Source organism: Mobula birostris, chromosome 17 (genome assembly GCF_030028105.1).
Source record: "Mobula birostris isolate sMobBir1 chromosome 17, sMobBir1.hap1, whole genome shotgun sequence".
Taxonomy (NCBI): Eukaryota; Metazoa; Chordata; class Chondrichthyes; order Myliobatiformes; family Myliobatidae; genus Mobula; species Mobula birostris.
Genome location: NC_092386.1, coordinates 34,435,856 through 34,452,399, shown reverse-complemented (window position 1 = coordinate 34,452,399; position 16,544 = coordinate 34,435,856). Strand labels below are relative to the sequence as shown.

General features: G+C 40.8%; 1 protein-coding gene across 1 annotated transcript in view; it reads right to left on the bottom strand.

Moving 5' to 3' along the window:
* The window catches only part of lmnb1 (lamin B1), a 43,761-nt gene extending 35,693 nt beyond the window's left edge, over positions 1–8,068 (bottom strand). Inside the window, exons 1-2 of the mRNA XM_072281492.1 lie at positions 7,969–8,068; positions 7,493–7,879 (exon numbers count right to left, since the gene is read on the bottom strand). Of these exons, the coding sequence (XP_072137593.1) occupies positions 7,493–7,851 (359 nt within the window). The 5' untranslated portion in view covers positions 7,852–7,879; positions 7,969–8,068. The remainder of the gene's footprint in view (positions 1–7,492; positions 7,880–7,968) is intronic.
* Positions 8,069–16,544: the final 8,476 nt, after the last annotated feature.

The following is a 16,544-nucleotide window of genomic DNA, read 5'->3' as shown; positions in this document are numbered from 1 at the left end:
ATAGTACATACAGTCACAAAGAATAATATTAGCACAAGTTCCAGAATGGCATGGTCTGAAGATTGATGGTGCACAGAACGTTGACCTGGAGCCACGTTTCTGCAAGAACAAGTATGCAGCAGTTCCTCATCTCAATCTAGTTCAGCTCACAAAGGCAAAACAGCTTGTCCTGCACTGGGAGAAGCCAGGTTTGCCATGGGGATAAACTGAAAATGAGTAATCCAGTTAGTGGAGCAGTTAAAAAGAGAACCTGAATATGAGGGCAGTTAGCAATTGAGAATACAAAGCAACTTAAGTAGTAAAATGAGGAGGTGGAGAACATGCTTGGCAGGTCAGGATGTTCTATTGGGACAAGAAACTAAGTCAATATGACAAAATGAGTGGCCAGTTCCAATAAAGATGGAGAAAACAAGTTACACAAAGACGCAGAATTCTTTACAATTTACACGTGTCTAAACAGAGGCAAAGCACCCAAATGAAGAAGAGGCGTTGTTCATTAAGCTTATGATGGGCCCTTCATATGACAATGAAGACCATTAAAAAAATAGTTCAGAATGGAAAGAGGATGGCAAATTTATGAAAGATAATAAGCAACCCCTGTAGACTACACATGTACTCAGCAAAATTATCACCCCCAGCTGTGACTGGTTTCTCCAGCATAGATGAGACCACATTCTGAACATCAAATGCAATACACTAGATTGAAAGAAATGGAAGTAAATTGCTGCATCAGGAACAAGAGATGTTAAACTAGCTACTAGTAAAGTTTGACTGGAAGAACCATATCAAAAAAAAAATCCCTGCTATTCACTTAGCAGTGGATCCAACCAGAATTCAAGAGTGTAGAATAAAAACAGAACTATAGCTTGGGCAGGAATCCTCGAGTAACTCAGCAGGTCAGGCAGCATCTGGAGAGGAAGAAACAAGCACTGTTTCATGCCAAGACCCTTCATCTGGACTGGAAGGAATAGGGGAAGAAGCCAGAATAAGGTGGGGAGAGTGGAAAGAGACAGACGAATCCAGGAGAAGGGAATGTGGTGGGCGGCTCATGAAGTGAAAATTTGGGAGGTGAAGAGCTGGAGAAGTCTGATAGGCAAGCAGAGTGGACCCTGGGAGAAAGGGAAGGAGGGGCACCAGAGGGAGGTGACAGTCAGGTGAGGTGAAGAGACAGGGTAAGAGAGGAAACTTTTCTTGAAAACAGTTCCTTTCTTGTAACCTTTGACAATATCCACCTTCATCAGGACAGGTCTTTTTGGAATACCACAGAGGTCAGTTCCTCTAGACACTTAATATTTCTAACAGTAAATCTTGTCTCATTGATAAAATTAGCACCTTACTGTGAACGTGCTTTTATCAAGTGGTTTACATCCAACTCAAAAAATTCTTAGGAGCAGGTACACTGGCAAACCTTTAGCAGACAAATGTCTGAAACAACCTTTCTCATATGTTGTCCAATGTGTTTTCATGTGTTATAGGCTATTCCACTAAATATTAAGTGTTTTTTTTTAAATGCTCTTTACTCGAACTATTTGAATGTCATCCAAACAACTTATCATCAAACACAAAATGCTGGAGGAACTCAGCAGACCAGGCAGCACAGTTTAGGTTTCGGGCCAAAACCCTTCCACAAGACTCTTTGGTTCGAAACACGACTGTACTTTTTCCCCATAGGTGCTGCTTGGACTGCTGAGTTCCTCCAGCATTTTGTGTGTGTGTTGCTCAGATTTCCAGCATCTGCAGGTTTTCTCCTGTTTGTAAATTATCAAATTATAGAGCTCAAAATAGTGCTGACAAAAGCAAAATTAAGTCCATGAATTGGAATGAAGGCTTCCACACTAACACAATTACTGCATTTTAAAGTACAGGAGATTCTTCTCATTCAACATATTTGAATGGCAGTTGGTGGAAGAGAAATTGTTTTTGCCCAGCTTCTCGGAGAACAGATCAGCTGCAACAGTCTTCAAATCACCACTTAAATACCCATCTTCAGTTACCAAGCTATTGTTCCCAAAGTGCATAGCGTCACTCACATCTGGTCTTAAAAATCTACAAACCCAGACCCATAAGCAGTCAGTGATCAGGAAGCCCCAGGATCAACTTGTTTTGTTTACCCTTACTGTAGGGCCTTTTAAAAAGACTCTTAGATAGGTACATGGAGTTTAGAAAAAATAGAGGGCTTTGCGGTAGGGAAATTTTGGGTAGTTTCTAGAGTAGGTTACATGGTCGGCACAACATTGTAGACCAGGGCCTGTAATGTACTGTAGAGTTCTATGTTCTATCTCCATGGATGATTCCTCAAGTTCTCCCTTTCCCATGTACGTTGGATTGCAACTAATTGGGCCATTAGTTACCCAGCTCAGGCACTTATTTGGGACAACTCTTGAAGAACAGAAACTAATCAAGAAAATAGCCAGGATTCCCTTAATTTATTTTTGGAAACTATGCCACATAAATGGACAGGAGACCGTTGCCGAACAGTTTCTAACTAGCATCAGTCACGTGCACTTGTGTGGCCGTTAGACACTACACCGTGCTTAGAGCGGACAGTTCTTAAAACAGCATCAGTAGCGCGTTTGTGTTCAAAGATCAGTTGTTTTTTGTTTTTGTCATTGATTGTTGGTGAGAAATAAAGTGTAGGACAATTTAGAACCGCTTTGCTTACTGCGGATTCAAGCATTCAGGATTGGAGATGGCAGAACCAGCTGGGAGTGAAAATGCTCCAACAAGTTAGGAGCTATAAAGAATTTGAAGGCATCGTCTTTAATGTTACAATGAAAACGAAGATTTGGAGGACGCAATCATCAACAGCATTGTATGAAGGCAGCCCATTATCTGTACTAGGTGTCTGCACTGCTTTTGCTCATTTAGTCAATCAGAAGAACATGGCAGCCTACACTGGATCAATTCCTCCATCAATAACTATTAGTAACTAAGACAGATTTATAATACTGTAGTAGTATTGATAGTATTCTAATTTTCTATATTTCACTTAAATACAAAATTTGTTACTGTTAAACAGCAGTTTGTCTTTTTTTTTTAAATACCCTTAACTATTTCCATGAAACTTTAACTAATTGGGTCAAATGTACTGGTCCTGATGTGTCCTAAATAATCAGAATGCACTGTATTTTATCAAAGCTCAACCATGATTCCTTAAAAAATTAATTTACCTATCAAATGAAGAAAAAGTAATGAGGACTCCAAAATTCACTAGCTTGCTTCATGTATTATCCACATGAAAATTCACATGGAAGTGTTTAGGTATCAACTGATGTTTGGAAAGGGCTGCAAGCACAATTCAGCCTGCACACCTCCTTAGAAAAGGCAGACTTTATTCAAACATCTGTCAAATAAAGCAGTTGGTTCTCCAAGTTTGCAGCTGTTTTGCTGATCAGCCTCTAATGGATTCAAAACAAAGGAGCTCTAGTATCTTAAACTTGAGCTAATGTTGCAGATGTCGCACTAAGCAAATTCCAAATTTGAATTAAAACTTTGTCGAAGTTACCCATACTTTGGGTATTCAAGCAACAGCTGAGATTACAGCTGAAGTGGTGCCTTCAATTTGATATGTCCACCCATCCTCCACCACTCAAATTTTTCTTTCCTTATTTGGCCTACTTTCCAAACATCTAACCTTCTGCCACCACAAAAGCCAACAGCTACAAGGAATCATCATTACTACCTGCAAGATCCCCTGCAAACTTCACCATACTAACATGGAAATACCAGTTCACTGCTGTTGCTGATTCAAAAACATGTTCTACAAAATTACACCACCATGTTAAACATACTGGCATCAAGCAGTTCTCCAGCATTTCAAATGAACATTTAATAAAGCTCGATTATTGCTGGGTTTGCCATTCATGGCCATGTTATAACTGAATAATTTAAAGTCATTTATATTGTTTGAGAGTAACACTATCCCCCACCCCACCACAGGAACTTCAATGAAATCAAAACCCCAAGTTAAATTTAAGCTCTGTAGTTTACATAGCCCCATGAGCTAGCTGTGCTATTCAGTAAGATTTCTACTGATCCTGTGGGCTCTGGTCATTTTTCTGCCTGATTCCTTCTTTAAGTTACTTCCGTCCAAACTCTACTGATTCCACCATCAAGTACACCCAGCGATTAAGCAACCAGAAATCCAAGTTTAAAAATTCCTAAGATTTCTAATGTTAACAGAAATTCCAATCTAAATGGTTAGTGACTTATCCGACTACCCTTCCAAGTTCTGAAGACATCCATACAATTATTTTTAGAGATCTGTATACCATTAATTTCTACAATTTATGCCAATAGTTTGAGATTAATATCTAGCTTGTGTACACAAATGAATTACAACCTACAATTAAATGATGAGGGAATTACCTGCAATTCAAGAGAATTGTACATATGCATGTTAATTATTCACAGTTCTTTATCTCAATGTAAAAATTAAGGTCATACCAGATCTGAATGATCTCTGTATGAATGGAAACAATCCATCAAAACTCCTGCTCAAGGCCTATTCTTTATTAAATAATCAATTTGACTGTTTAATGGATATCCAAGGCTATCACTTTCGGACACACAATCTGTTAAGCTTGTGATAATATTATGCACATTTCTCCCCTCCAAAAAAAATGCTTTGGAGGATAGAGGAATGGGTACAGGGCAGTGTAGAAAGGAAAGAAATAAAAAGCAAAGTGCAAGAGTCCAACATCTAAAGACCGATCATTCTAAACATCTTTTTCTGGAGTTCTGGACCATGTATGTGCACGTGTGAGAGGGAGGAATGGGGATTGTTTTGCTGTTGTTTTGTCACTTGTGTTGTGTGTTGTTCTGCTAAGCATCATGGGCATGCTATGTTGGCAGCGCAACGTGTGGCGACTCTTGTGGATGAGACCTACCACATCCTCGTGTATGTTGGTTGTTAATGCAAACAACATATTTCACTGTATGTTTTGATGTACATGTGATAAATCCAAATCTAAAATAAAATTTAGTCAGAATATCAATATGACCAGTTTGCCACACTGAGTTCTCAGGAAATGGTGATAGTATGCCAATAAGGACTCATGAGTCATTAGTACAAAATGAACACTTAAGAGGTAGGAATTTAGCAACGGTGACATAGAAATAACAACTAGCAGGGCTACGGATGGAGAATTGAGTAAGAATTAAATCGGAGGAATGCCCAATCATTCCATTTCAAGCAGCTAGGGGAGAGAATTGATACTGGAACACAAGAAACCCATGTACCTTGCAAAATTAGGGCAGCTGTTGACGCCACTGGTTACTGCAGCTGAAGGCATTAGCAGTATTCCAGGTGAATTGTACTTTTAAATGTTTAAATAGATGGATAAAACTTAAAATGTTGAAGTGCCCTTTCAAAATTACTACAAAGCTTATCCGTGGCATTTCAAACCAAGCTCCTATTATTTTTTTTGAATGAAGGGTGATTTTTCAAAAAAATCCCAAACTTAAAGCACAACAGTATGGAATTTTATATGGAAGAATTTAAACTTACTGTCAAGAACAAACAGGAAAAGGCTACTTTTTTTCTTTGAAGTTGCAGTAAGCGAACTCTATATCAATTAAACTTGATTTGTACAGTTCAAAACATAGCATCTTGCTCTTCTATAAGATTTAGTAACTTTAACTTTGCATTTTTCAACAAATCCTCACCTAAACTTATCTTCTGCCAGAATAAAAGCATTGCCTTGTTGAATATGATCACATGCAAACCAGTCAAATCTGCAGAGGACAGCAAACCAAAAGGGCAGAGTGGTAAGAGGATCAACAAGCATAGCAAGACCACAGATGAAACAACTTCAAAAGATTTTAAACAGTATGCTTCGTTTAGGATAAAGTAAATGTAACAACTTGTGAAACTAAGTGCAAGGTCTAGGATGTAAAATGCTATTCAGTAAATCATTAGGATCAAACATGTTTTGTTTCCACTCGAATGCTAATTGAAAACTGTTAAAATTGTACAAGAGCTTGCCAGAAAGGTGGAATCTTGTTGACCCCAAAACGCCCCAGAAAGCTTATTTTCAGTAGAGCTACTAGGGCTTGATGTTTCAATCGAAGTCCAGTTGGTCCTGCTGTCAGAAGAAACCCATTTACCTTAGGAATTGTTAGTGTGCTACAGTGAGTTCTTAAGGAAAAGTCTCATCTGTAAAGACGAAAATAGGCTACACGCACACACACAAAATGCTGGAGGAACTCAGAAGGCTAGGCAGCATCTATGGAAAAAGAGTAAGCAGTCGACGTGGTTTCGGGTCGAGACCCCTTAATCACTATTCTTTTCCAGAGATGCTGCTTGACCTGCTGAGTTCCTCCAACATTTTGGGTGCGTTGCTTGGATTTCCAGCATCCGCAGATTTTCTCTTGTTTGAAAACTAAATTACCACTGCAACCCACACAATCACCATTCAAAAAGCTGCTTTGTCGTTAGAACTTTAATTGTTGTCTTTTCATACAGTATTTTGGCGGTGAGGGCAGCTAAAGAGGAAAGATTACATGATAACCCTGCGTACAACACTATCATTACTTGGAATATGTCAGAAACGTCTCCATTAACTTCTCTTTAATTGTGCCGGGCCACATCGACTAAATTCTGCTTGGCTGGGGGTTTGAGGGACCCCGGCTAATTGACGAGCGGCTCTTTGTCTGCAGAGCAGCGCTACCACGCGACAGATGGCCATTGTCCAGCTCACTTTTCACCATTTTCCTCTGATTTCCCGAACACACAAACGTTATCGGGGACTTCTACATTTCCACCCCATTGAAACAAAAGTCCACAAAAAAATAGGTGCGACATTTGTGAAAGGGCTGAGATTTCGGCTCTTTCCCTCCCACCCCAACCCCCACTTGGAACTCACCAGAGAGCAATGCCCGCCTGTAGCCCAGTTTTGTTCAGTAACTTAACTGCCAAACTGATCTATTCAATCTGTGACAAATAAATCCAACAGACTCGTACAAAAAAAGTTCCAACAATTAAAGATGCCATCCGTGATCAAGTCACCGAGGTCAGTCTTGATTAACAATTCAAGCTTAAAGAGCTGCAAGTGTCACTAATTCAAAACACATGTTACCACATTTAATGATACATTTCGATTGATGGAGAGCTTGAGCTGTGGCCAGACAGGAATTGTTACTATGAAACTAGCAAAATTCAAGTATGTACATCCCACTGTTCAAAAAGTACGTAAACCATTACACGTTTTCTTATAAGTAGTAATTCAAATAATTGCTTATACTTTAAGAGCGTTCACAGTCAGCTTGTTCATCATTAAAAGCCGCCGTTTAGAAAGTGAAACAGTTATTCATAATTTGCGGATATTCAAATTCATCACTACAATCTAACGCGGTGTTTTTCAAAATATTTTCGCGCTTAACAAGCGTAGGGGGCGAGAGCGTCAGGCACGAAACACATCTTTCATCTGTGTAAAATGTGGTTTCGTGTGTAAACAAAAAGAAGGCTATTATGAATGACCCCGACACTTACGTTTGCAAAAGACTATCGTGGTCACCACGGAGCTTTCCCAGTTCGATCTGCAGCTGTGCCCGATCCTTCGCCGTCTCGTCCAGGGATTTACGGGCGTCTGCCAGTTCATTCTCGTACAGGCTCCTGAGGCCGCTCAACTCCCGGGTGGTCACCTCCTCCTTCTCGGAGATCTGCAGCTGCAGAGCGCTGTTCTCCGTCTCCAACGAGCGCGTCTTCTCAATGTAGACGGCCAGCCGGTCATTGAGGTTCCTCAGTTCCTCCTTCTCCTGCAACCGGGTGATGCGGGTCGGGCTGAGCGGCGTGCTCGCGGCGCTCCTGCTGCTCGTCCGCTGCTGGGTCTTTGGAGTGGCCATCGCCATAATTTCCCAGGAAATTCCTCAGAGGACACTGAAAATAAAGTTAGTTATCAATAACAGTGCGGAGAACCGGCAAAATAAAATGCTTTTAAAAATCAAAGCACTAAGAAGCGCGAGCACCTGCTCGTTCCTTCCACTCCGTGCTCGCGCCTCTTTCCCGTATCCACTGACAAATCCACTATTAAAATGGCTCCTTGTTTGAGCTCCACAACGTGACCGCAAGCGTCCAATTGTACCGCGAGACTAAAGGACTTCTTCTGACACTGCCCGGGGTTGCAAAGTTTGAAAGCATCTGTTTCTATGCAAATCCCCTACATTTTCTCCCTTCAGAAATCCAGAGCAAAGTGGCAAATTAGGAGCTGTGTTTGACAAAACTCGTTGTGGTTTTGTTTTCTTGGAATCAATATATCGGTGGAGTACCGAAAGCTAGATGCAAGAAGCTGCTTCATCATTTTTATTCTGTGGGTTCCCTCGTGCTGAGGCGTTTACACACAGCAAGGTTCAGATACCGCTCTTCTCCCTTAAGGCTTATGAGATAACGTGGTGCGCTAATGATCGAAATTTCAATGGTTGGTTTAATTGTTTCAAACGAATCGTAAAGATTACATTGTATCCATTTTAGTCGTGAAGGTTCTCAAATCAGTATTTTGGTCGGCAAAAGATAAAATGATGCAATTTCCCCCAGTTGTGAATGGATTAACACCATCGATTAGACGGTCAAAGTGAAATACTGTATCCAGAACTATGAAGTCTTTCCACAATGCACGCCCGACGCTGGAAAGCTCGATATCCAAAAACAAAACCGATAAGGTTGGAAGGAAGTCGGGCAGATGTTTTGTAGACTTCGTTGTGTTACTTGAGATGTCAGGCGGTTTTTGGTTCTTTTCACTTAAAAAGAAATGTCTTCCGTTTACGTTTACATATGGGAACGTCTTAATAATTTTTGCGAACAACACCATGGATTGTGAAAATTTGCAAAAAGAATCAGAATATAGTCCAGCTGTGGAAAAAGCATTGAATGTTTCAGACTGATGATCTTTTACCAGAACTAGGAAAAGTGAGAACATGTTTTAAGTTGGGGATATGGAGGTGCCGAGAACAACGAACGTGTCTGTTGATAGGATGGAGACCAAGAGAGAGAGAATGCCACTGAAGGTGCCAGTGATAGAAAAAAATGTGGTGAATATTTATTAATCGTATTTGATATTTTTGAGAATGGGGGCAGTAAACAATGCCTGTGTGTGTGACATCTTTTAAACTGGGATAACTAGTACACCCCAGCTGGTATACACTATCTTGACTGAGGGAGATCTTAGTCTAGTGGCAAGAAGGTCCAAAGTGATTGTGTATGCGCTTCGTATGTGTATATACTGTACATATCTGGACACATACATAAAAACAAACATACAGATATTGCACACTATCTTGTCTACATGTTTACCCCATCTCCAGCCTGATATGACACCCAGCTATGTCTTAGTCATCACAGTCTTCTTGGGCAGACAATTCCACAAATGCACTGCCTTCTGAGAGGAGATGTTTCTCTTCATCTCAGTCCTGAATGGGCAGCACCTGATTTTTAGATTTTTAGATTGTGCAGATGAGAAAAAAAAGATTGAATTGAGAGGTTCAGTGGAAATGGAGATGAGATTTAACCTGCCCAGAATATAAAATGCCACTGGAAAAGCCTCCCTGAATACGCGGACAGGAAACGGTTGCAGCGCAACAGTGTAGCAATAGCGAAACGTTTTACAGCACCAGCAATCCAGGTTCAATTCTCACCACTGTCTGTAAGGGGTTGTTACGTTCCCTCCATGACCACATGGACTTCCTCCGGATGCTCCAGTTTCCTCCCTTATTTCAAAGGACATGCAGCTAAGTTGTAAGTCCATAAGACCATAAGACATAGGTGCAGAATTAGGCCAATTGGCCCATCAAGTCTGCTCCGCCATTCAATCATGGCTGATCCCTTTTTTCCCTCCTCAACCCCATTTCCCAGCCTTCTCCTTGTAACCTTCAATGCCTAGCCTCCACATCTGCACGTGGCAACAAATTCCACACATTCACTACCCTTTGGCTAAAGAAATTTCTCTGCATCTCTGTTTTGAATGGACGTCCCTCTACCCTGAGGCTGTGCCTTCTTGACCTAGACTCTCCCACCATGGGAGGTGGTAGGCCTGCTATGTTGGCGTCAGAAAACTGTGACACTTACACAACACACACAGAATGCTGGAGGGAAAATATGAGCTGTGAGTTGGATGAGCAGGCAAATACAAGGGAAATGAAATATAATGTGGATAAATGTGAGGCTATCCACTTTGGTTCTAAATCAGAAAGAGGAATTATTATCTGAAAGGCAATAAGCCAAGAAATGGAGAAATACAAGAGACCTGGGTGCACTTGTACATGGTTACTGAATGCAAGCATTTAGCTGCATCAAGCAATTAGGAGGACAAATGGTACATTGACTTTTACTGTCAGAACTTTAAGTATAGGAGGTTAAGGGCGTCATGCTGCAACTCCCATGACCTTGGTGAAACTACTACATCTGGAGCTCTCGGGGTAGTTTTGGTCTTCTTATTTGAGGAAGGATACTCTTGTCAAGGATTGATAGCAAATTGGCTGACTTCCAGAGTGGTGGAATTGATGGAGGGCAGTTGTAATAGGGGACTCAATAGTAAGGGGATCAGATAGGCGATTCTGTGGACGCAGTCCAGGGACCCGGATGGTAGTTTGCCTCCCTGGTGCTAGGGTCTGGGATATTTCTGATCGTGTCCAAGATATCCTGAAGTGGGAGGGTAAGGAGCCAGAGGTCGTGGTACATATAGGTACCAATGACATAGGTAGGAAAAGGGAAGAGGTCCTGAAAGGAGAATATAGGGAGCTAGGAAGGGAGTTGAGAAAAAGGACCGCAAAGGTAGTAATCTCGGGATTACTGCCTGTGCCACGCGACAGTGAGAGTAGGATGCAATGAGATGGAGGATAAATGCATGGCTGAGGGATTGGAGCAGGGGGCTGGGATTCAAGTTTTTGGATCATTGGGACCTCTTTTGGCGCAGGCGTGACCTGTACAAAAAGGACAGGTTACACTTGAATCCTAGGGGGACCAATATCCTGGCAGGGAGATTAGCGAGGGCTACGAGGTGACTTTAAACTAGAATGGTTGGGGGGTGGGAATCAAATTAAAGAGGCTAGGTGAGAGGAGGTTAGTTCACAACAGGGGGATGGGAACCAGTGCAGAGAGACAGAGGGGTGTAAAATGAAGGTAGAAGCAAAAAGTAGTAAGGTGAAAAGTAAAAGTGGCAGGCCGACAAATCCAGGGCAAGCATCAAAAAGGGCCACTTTTCAACATAATTGTATAAGGGCTAAGAGAGTTGTAAAAGCACGCCTGAAGGCTTTGTGTGTCAATGCAAGGAGCATTCGTAACAAGGTGGATGAACTAAAAGTGCAGATTGTTATTAATGAATATGATATAGTTGGGATCACAGAGACATGGCTCCAGGGTGACCAAGGATGGGAGCTCAACATTCAGGGATATTCAATATTCAGGAGGGATAGACATGAAAGAAAAGGAGGTGGGGTGGTGTTGCTGGTTAGATAGGAGATTAACGCAATAGAAAGGAAGGACGTAAGCCGGGAGGATGTGGAATCGATATGGGTAGAGCTGCATAACACTAAGGGGCAGAAAACGCTGGTGGGAGTTGAGTACAGGCCACCTAACAGTAGTAGTGAGGTCGGGGATGGTATTAAACAGGAAATTAGAAATGTGTGCAATAAAGGAACAGCAGTTATAATGGGTGACTTCAATCTACATGTAGATTGGGTGAACCAAATTGGTAAGGGTGCTGAGGAAGAGGATTTCTTGGAATATATGTGGGATGGTTTTTTGAACCAACATGTCGAGGAACCAACTAGAGAGCAGGCTATTCTAGACTGGGTATTGAGCAATGAGGAAGGGTTAATTAGCAATCTTGTCGTGAGAGGCCCCTTGGGTAAGAGTGACCATAATATGGTGAAATTCTTCATTAAGATGGAGAGTGACATAGTTAATTCAGAAACAAAAGTTCTGAACTTAAAGAAGGGTAACTTTGAAAGTATGAGACGTGAATTAGCTAAGATAGACTGGCAAATGACACTTAAAGGGTTGACGGTGGATATGCAATGGCAAGCATTTAAAGATCGCATGGATGAACTACAACAATTGTTCATCCCAGTTTGGCAAAAGAATAAATCAAGGAAGGTAATGCACCCGTGGCTGACAAGGGAAATTAGGGATAGTATCAATTCCAAAGAAGAAGCATACAAATTAGCCAGAAAAAGTGGCCTACCTGAGGACTGGAAGACATTCAGAGTTCAGCAGAGGAGGACAAAGGGCTTAATTAGGAAGGGGAAAAAAGATTATGAGAGAAAACTGGCAGGGAACATAAAAACTGACTGTAAAAGCTTTTATAGATATGTGAAAAGAAAAAGATTGGTTTAGACAAATGTAGGTCCCCTACAGACAGAAACAGGTGAATTGATTATGGGAAGCAAGGACATGGCAGACCAATTGAATAATTACTTTGGTTCTGTCTTCACTAAGGAGGACATATATAATCTTCTGGAAATAGTAGGGGACAGAGGGTCCAGTGAGATGGAGGAACTGAGGGAAATACATGTTAGTAGGGAAGTGGTGTTAGGTAAATTGAAGGGATTAAAGGGAGATAAATCCCCAGGGCCAGATGGTCTGCATCCCAGAGTGCTTAAGGAAGTAACCCAAGAAACAGTGGATGCATTAGTGATAATTTTGCAAAACTCTTTAGATTCTGGACTAGTTCCTGAGGATTGGAGGGTGACTAATGTAACCCCACTTTTTAAAAAAGGAGGGAGAGAGAAACCAGGGAATTATAGACCTGTTAGCCTAACATCGGTGGTGGGGAAACTGCTGGAGTCAGTAATCAAAGATGTGATAACAGCTCATTTGGAAAGCAGTGAAATCATCGGACAAAGTCAGCATGGATTTGTGAAAGGAAAATCATGTCTGACGAATCTCATAGAATTTTTTGAGGATGTAACTAGTAGAGTGGATAGGGGAGAACCAGTGGATGTGGTATATTTGGATTTTCAAAAGGCTTTTGACAAGGTCCCATACAGGAGGCTAGTGTGCAAACTTAAAGCACACAGTATTGGGGGTAAGGTATTGAGTGGATAGAGAATTGGTTGGCAGACAGGAAGCAAAGAGTGGGAATAAACGGGACCTTTTCAGAATGGCAGGCAGTGACTAGTGGGGTACCCCAAGGCTCAGTGCTGGGACCCCAGTTATTTACAATATATATTAATGACTTGGATGAGGGAATTAAATGCAGCATCTCCAAGTTTGCGGATGACACGAAGCTGGGTGGCAGTGTTAGCTGTGAGGAGGATGCTAAGAGGATGCAGGGTGACTTGGATAGGTTAGGTGAGTGGGCAAATTCATGGCAGATGCAAATTAATGTGGATAAATGTGAAGTTATCCACTTTGGTGGCAAAAACAGGAAAACAGATTATTATCTGAATGGTGGCTGATTAGGAAAAGGGGAGGTGCAACGAGACCTGGGTGTCATTATACACCAGTCATTGAAAGTGGGCATGCAGGTACAGCAGGCGGTGAAAAAGGCGAATGGTATGCTGGCATTTATAGCAAGAGGATTCGAGTACAGGAGCAGGGAGGTACTACTGCAGTTGTACAAGGCCTTGGTGAGACCACACCTGGAGTATTGTGTGCAGTTTTGGTCCCCTAATCTGAGGAAAGACATCCTTGCCATAGAGGGAGTACAAAGAAGGTTCACCAGATTGATTCCTGGGATGGCAGGACTTTCATATGATGAAAGACTGGATGAACTAGGCTTATACTTGTTGGGGGGATCTGATTGAAACATATAAAATCCTGAAGGGATTGGACAGGCTAGATGCGGGAGGATTGTTCCCGATGTTGGGGAAGTCCAGAATGAGGGATCACAGTTTGAGGATAAAGGGGAAGCCTTTTAGGACCGAGATTAGGAAAAACTTCACACAGAGAGTGGTGAATCTGTGGAATTCTCTGCCACAGGAAACAGTTGAGGCCAGTTCATTGACTATATTTAAGAGGGAGTTAGATATGGCCCTTGTGGCTAAAGGGATCAGGGGGTATGGAGGGAAGGCTGGTACAGGGTTCTGAGCTGGATGATCAGCCATGATCATACTGAATGGCGGTGCAGGCTCGAAGGGCCGAATGGCCTACTCCTGCACCTATTTTCTATGTCTCTATGTACAGTACTGTGCAAATGCCTTGGGCATCCTAGAACTTTTACAGGCTTTCAAATGGTATGGTTTCCACAGAGCCCTGATAGCAACAGCATCAAGGGGCCATCTGAGATTACCTGGAGACAAAAGCAAGTAAGACAACCAAAGTCTGCAGATGAACTATAGCAAGTTATCCAAGATGCTTGGTCAACAACCCACCAGCCAATTTTCTTATAAAACTGCGTGACAGTGTACCTAAGAGAATTAATGTAATTTTAAAGGCAAAGGGTGGTCACACCAAATATTGATTTTAGTTTTTTACTGTTTACTGCTCTTCATATATTTTTTATATATTTAAAAACTTTTCATTTCATTATTTTTGAAAGCACCTTTGCTTTACAGAATGTTTTCACGAGTGTCTAAGTCTTTTGCTCAGTACTTTACAAGAGACCACGTTCATATTCAGTGGAACTGAGAATTCTTACAGGGCCTGACAGGGACAATATTCCTGATGTCTGGAAAGTTGAGAACCAAGCATCCTCGACTCAGAACAGTAGATGTACCATTTAAAACTGAGATCAGGAGAAATGCTTTTATGTGTAGGGTGATGCACCTGTGGAATTCTCTGCCACAAAGCTAGTGAACATCAAGTCAATAAATGTATTCACAAAGGAGGTAGATATACTGTATTTCATGATGACAAAGGGATTAGGGGATATGAGGAGAAACAGGAACAGATTACTTACGTGGATAATCAATGGTGATTATATTGAATGGTGGAGCAGGGGCAAAAGGCTAAATGGCTTACTCCTGCTACTTTGTGTCTATGCAGACATCCAGCCAGGAAAAAACATCATCTTGTAGCTACCTGTAAAGACCTATAGATATTTTGTGTACTGTAGTTCATTCTTTACATCATATCAAAACATGAACTTAATTATTGTCACTTTATGTTTTGATATAAGAATTAAGGTCACTGTTTACAGATATACATAGAATGCAACGTTGGCATTTTATAAATCTTACTTAAAAATCTGAAAGTGATTCCAGGTGACCTTTCTGTGCACTGCTTTTGCATTATCCCTGAGATTTGATCTTTGGCCAATAGCACGACAGACAGTATTGAAAATCTGCCAGATCTGTTTATATAATTGAACATTTGAGAAAGCAAGTGGTTTTTGGATAAGTGAGAGGATAAATAGCACAATTGTCTCATGTCCATGCTTTTAGTCCTGTTGGGACTGACGTTCAGAAAAAGCAATTTCATGTGAACTTCTGATTTTCTGCTTGGCAAAATTGTATTAGGAAGGATCTTCATCCTGAGCCTTCTCAATCCATTCATCACCATTTCTTAACTTCTGATTTCAAAAGTTTTTCAAAAATCCCACCAAATAAATCTGTAGATTTTTACTATTATTTTCAATTGGAATGTTGATGCTTGAAGGTTAAGAACACTGAATTTAACTGTGCTGCTGGATTTTGCCTTCATGTTCCAATGATCACACTCATCACAACTCTGATGAAGTCTTTGTCCCGCTGCCTCTTGTTAATTACATTTGAGTTTTCAAATATGCACAGTTCTAATCTTAAATAGCTTAATTTTACCAAAGGTATTTCAAATATGAAAATTGCATAATTTCCCTTCATAACATGTTTACAGTTGGTTCTTGTTAATACAGTTGACACTTATTAGCATTTTAGATAGTCTGTGTAGGCATATGTTGTCTCAATTCTTGACATCAATTACTTCAAATCTCAGACTTCACCAATAATGAAAAAAACTTTATTTATGTTACACATTTTATAACTTAAGGAACATCATAGGCAAATAAATTACACTGAGTGTTACTGTAATACTAGGAGAGTGGCAATAGCGAAATTAAAACATGGTAGTATAATTAGCAATGTTTTTTTTGCCGTTTTTGGTTTACAGGCTAAAATTAGCCAGGAAACTGATAAAAACTTCCCCTTTTTCACCAAAGAGATCTTTATGGTAACTGAAGGTGGTGATGGGTTTCAGCATTAGATTTTTTAATGTCAAATAGTGCAGTGCAATGCAGTATCGTTTCACAATTGCTTATTTGATGGTGCACTCAACGCACTGCAATAAGGCTTGTACCCATGAGATTTTTTTTAAAAAACTTTTAAGTATCCTTCTATGATAAACATCATGTTTAAATGCTCCTTAAATATGATGCTCAGAGGAAAAAAAAACATTTTTCTCCAGGTGAAATATTAAGTATTAAAAGTTTAGTATGGCTTTTCAAATTACCCATACACCATCATCAGTATGTGCAAGCACCTCTGTTCATATAACCTTTATTAACTTACTCTGCTTCTCTCCATTCTTCTTGCCGAAACTCGGAACAAACTTCCAATTACAATAGCTCTGTTTAAACTATTTAAAATCAAACTTTCTTTTCCATATTTCCTTCCAAGTCACAGCAAGGATTTCT